General features: G+C 49.4%; 1 protein-coding gene across 3 annotated transcripts in view; it reads left to right on the top strand.

The window, feature by feature from the left end:
* The window catches only part of LOC109289438, a 22364-nt gene extending 19869 nt beyond the window's left edge, over window positions 1-2495 (top strand). For 2 of the 3 annotated variants that reach the window (XM_019505455.1, XM_019505464.1), the window contains exons 5-6: window positions 184-392; window positions 962-2495. In XM_019505455.1, coding sequence (XP_019361000.1) covers window positions 184-392; window positions 962-1031 — 279 coding nt within the window. In that variant the 3' untranslated portion in view covers window positions 1032-2495. The remainder of the gene's footprint in view (window positions 1-183; window positions 393-961) is intronic. The other variant, XM_019505467.1, reaches the window with a different exon arrangement.
* Window positions 2496-2549: the final 54 nt, after the last annotated feature.

Here is a 2549-nt window from a genome sequence, read left to right as displayed (position 1 = left end):
CACGCAGCTGCCTGCTGGGAGCAGCCCAAGCTTTGTGGCTGGCAGCAGCTGCCTAGAGCCCAGACCAGTGATAGTGTGCCGAGCAAATGGCCTCACATGCCATGCTTGGCACATATCTGGGGGTTGCTGACCCAATCTAGGTCATTACTTCAAAAAAGTTTCCCTCCCCTCTACTGTTTAAAGGCCAAAGACCCCCGGCCAGGGAGGCCATATAAGGGGGGGCACTTCCTCGCCTTTCTGCCTGACAACCGGGAGGGGAAGAAGACAGCGCAGCTGCTAAAGAAGGCATTTGAGCACGGGCTGACATTCCAGATCAGATCTGATGGCAAAGAAGAGAAAGTGACATGGGGCCCCATTCCTCACAAGACCTCCTTGGAAGGGGGCAAACCCAGGTACTTTCTGACAATGGGGCTCACAGCTGTGGCTCCCTTTTGAAAGAGTGGTACTCCGCCCAACAGACCTGGGTGCTGGGATTCATCCAGGCACCTATTACAGTTACACCACCTGTAACAGGCAGGCAGGCTTGCAGGAAGGAATTAGAACCCCACCCCCATACAGCAGTGTAGCTGAGTACCACAGGAAACCTCAACCTGACCCAGGACAGCCCTCTTCCTTCAGTGGGAGCTGTTGCAGCAACAGGTTTGTCTGATTAGTCCTTACTGAGCAAGAGCAGACAGGGCCTGCTTTGAATGCCGATTCACCCTCTCTACCCCCCCAACTCCCCCTTTTACACCTCTCCTTTCAGCAAGGTGGTGACAGGAGGTAGTAAGTAGTGACTATAGCTGTGTTGCTGGTCTCATGCTCCACTGTGAGAGCTGCAGCCAGGGAAGAGCTGTTATGTTCTGCCTCCCTCCTTAAAATCATAGGGTATAAGAGATGGGCTAGGACAGCTGGTATACAGGATGTGTTCTTACTATTCACAGTTGGCACTGCCTCACCCCACCTGCTCTTTCCTCTGCAGGAATGGCTACCCAGATTCCCAGTACCTCAAGGAGGTCTGCAGGGTGCTGAAGAATTTGGGCATTGAGTGAAGCTCTCCATGCTAAACTCCACATCCTCTTTACCCAGCTGGAACATCTCTGTGTACCAAAAGCTCTGGGCCCTACCCAAGCTTTCTCCTGCACCTACACCTTACAGCAGCCAGCAGCCCCCATCCCAAGGTCAATTCCCAGCTCTGCAGTCCCCTCACTATTGCTGGATGGAAACCAATGCAGCTTGCAGCTCTAGCTGCCACCTAGACTTCTTATGTTAAGCAGCCAAGTAGTAGCCAGGCCCCTAGAGCTGGTTTCACCATCACCACAAAATCTGAAACTATCCTCAGTTTCCAGAACTCCGGTAGTAGGCCCAGCTGGATACAGAGACCTGACTGCAGCAAGGGATGGGCAAGCATTCACCTAGCTGCTCTGCTAGTCTTTTTAAGATCAAATGTAGAACTGCATTTGCCTTCTCCTGGCCAGCAAAGTTGGGTTCCAGCTGGCTGGAATAGTCAGACAGTACTAAGGCCCTGAAGCACTGTCATGCACCTTACTTGTAAGCTTGGGCTGACCTTTCCTTGAACAAGCATGACCTGAGCTCCCTATCCCTCTCCAATGCCAGGGACAGCAGCAAGCCTTGGACTCTGCAGAGGCATGCTCCACAGACAGCTGTCTCCATAGGAGCAGGATCCCTGACACTGGCAGTTGTATTATAAACAAACATGGCTTATTCCTTTCCTTGTTGGTTCTAGTTGTTCTTGTCTTGGGCTAGGGAGAACCCAAGTGTCTGCGTCTCTAGCTGGGTTGCAACCAACTGTTGTAATACAAGGACCATAGACCACTACTTCCAGATTAGGTAGGTAGGCCCTAGCAGGCTACATACAGGGCCTGGGTCTTTTTACTACAGGGTGTCAAGAGAATGTGCTGACAGTTAAAGACTGAACAGTAAAAAGGCAAGGTAAACCTTAACACTTACAGAGCAGCTAAGATAATTTTAGTTAAAGCAGTGATTCTCAACCAGGGTGTGAAAGTACCCTGGGGTGCCTCGATCCTTTCAAGGGTACCACAGGGTGTGATGCGATGTTAGGATGATTAGGCTTGAAAACAAGATTCACAAGATAAACCCAGAGATTTCAAACAAATCCATAGTTGTGGCCTTCTGTTGCAAAAAACTCAGGAAAAAACAACCTATTATTTTCCTGTAGGCAAAAAAAAGGCTAAGAGCTGGCACTCTTAAAGATGTGTCCAAACAAGTTGAGAACCACTGGGTTCAAGTGGATGAAGCCACAGAGTAAGGTTTCCTTTTACTCCCAACGCAGGGCTCCTTTCTTGCTTCTGGGCTCCAGCACCAGTGTGAAGCTTGAGTGAGTGTTACCTTATTTTCTAGCTTATGAAGTCCACTCCTCCTCCTCCCCACAACAATTAAAGTCATGGGGGAAAAAAAGAACCAAAAAACAAACTTGTATTAAATTTTAGTGCAATTATTCCAGTTTTGTGGAGGAAAAGCATAGTTTATGCCCTGGAAAAATATTTCCGAGACATTTGGGCTGGAAGGGACCTCGGAAGATCATCAAG

Source organism: Gavialis gangeticus, unplaced genomic scaffold, assembly GCF_001723915.1.
Source record: "Gavialis gangeticus isolate Ggan-Ray unplaced genomic scaffold, GavGan_comp1, whole genome shotgun sequence".
NCBI classification, from domain to species: Eukaryota; Metazoa; Chordata; order Crocodylia; family Gavialidae; genus Gavialis; species Gavialis gangeticus.
The sequence above is the reverse complement of the archived record's forward strand: the minus strand, read 5'-3'. Positions and strand labels throughout refer to the sequence as shown.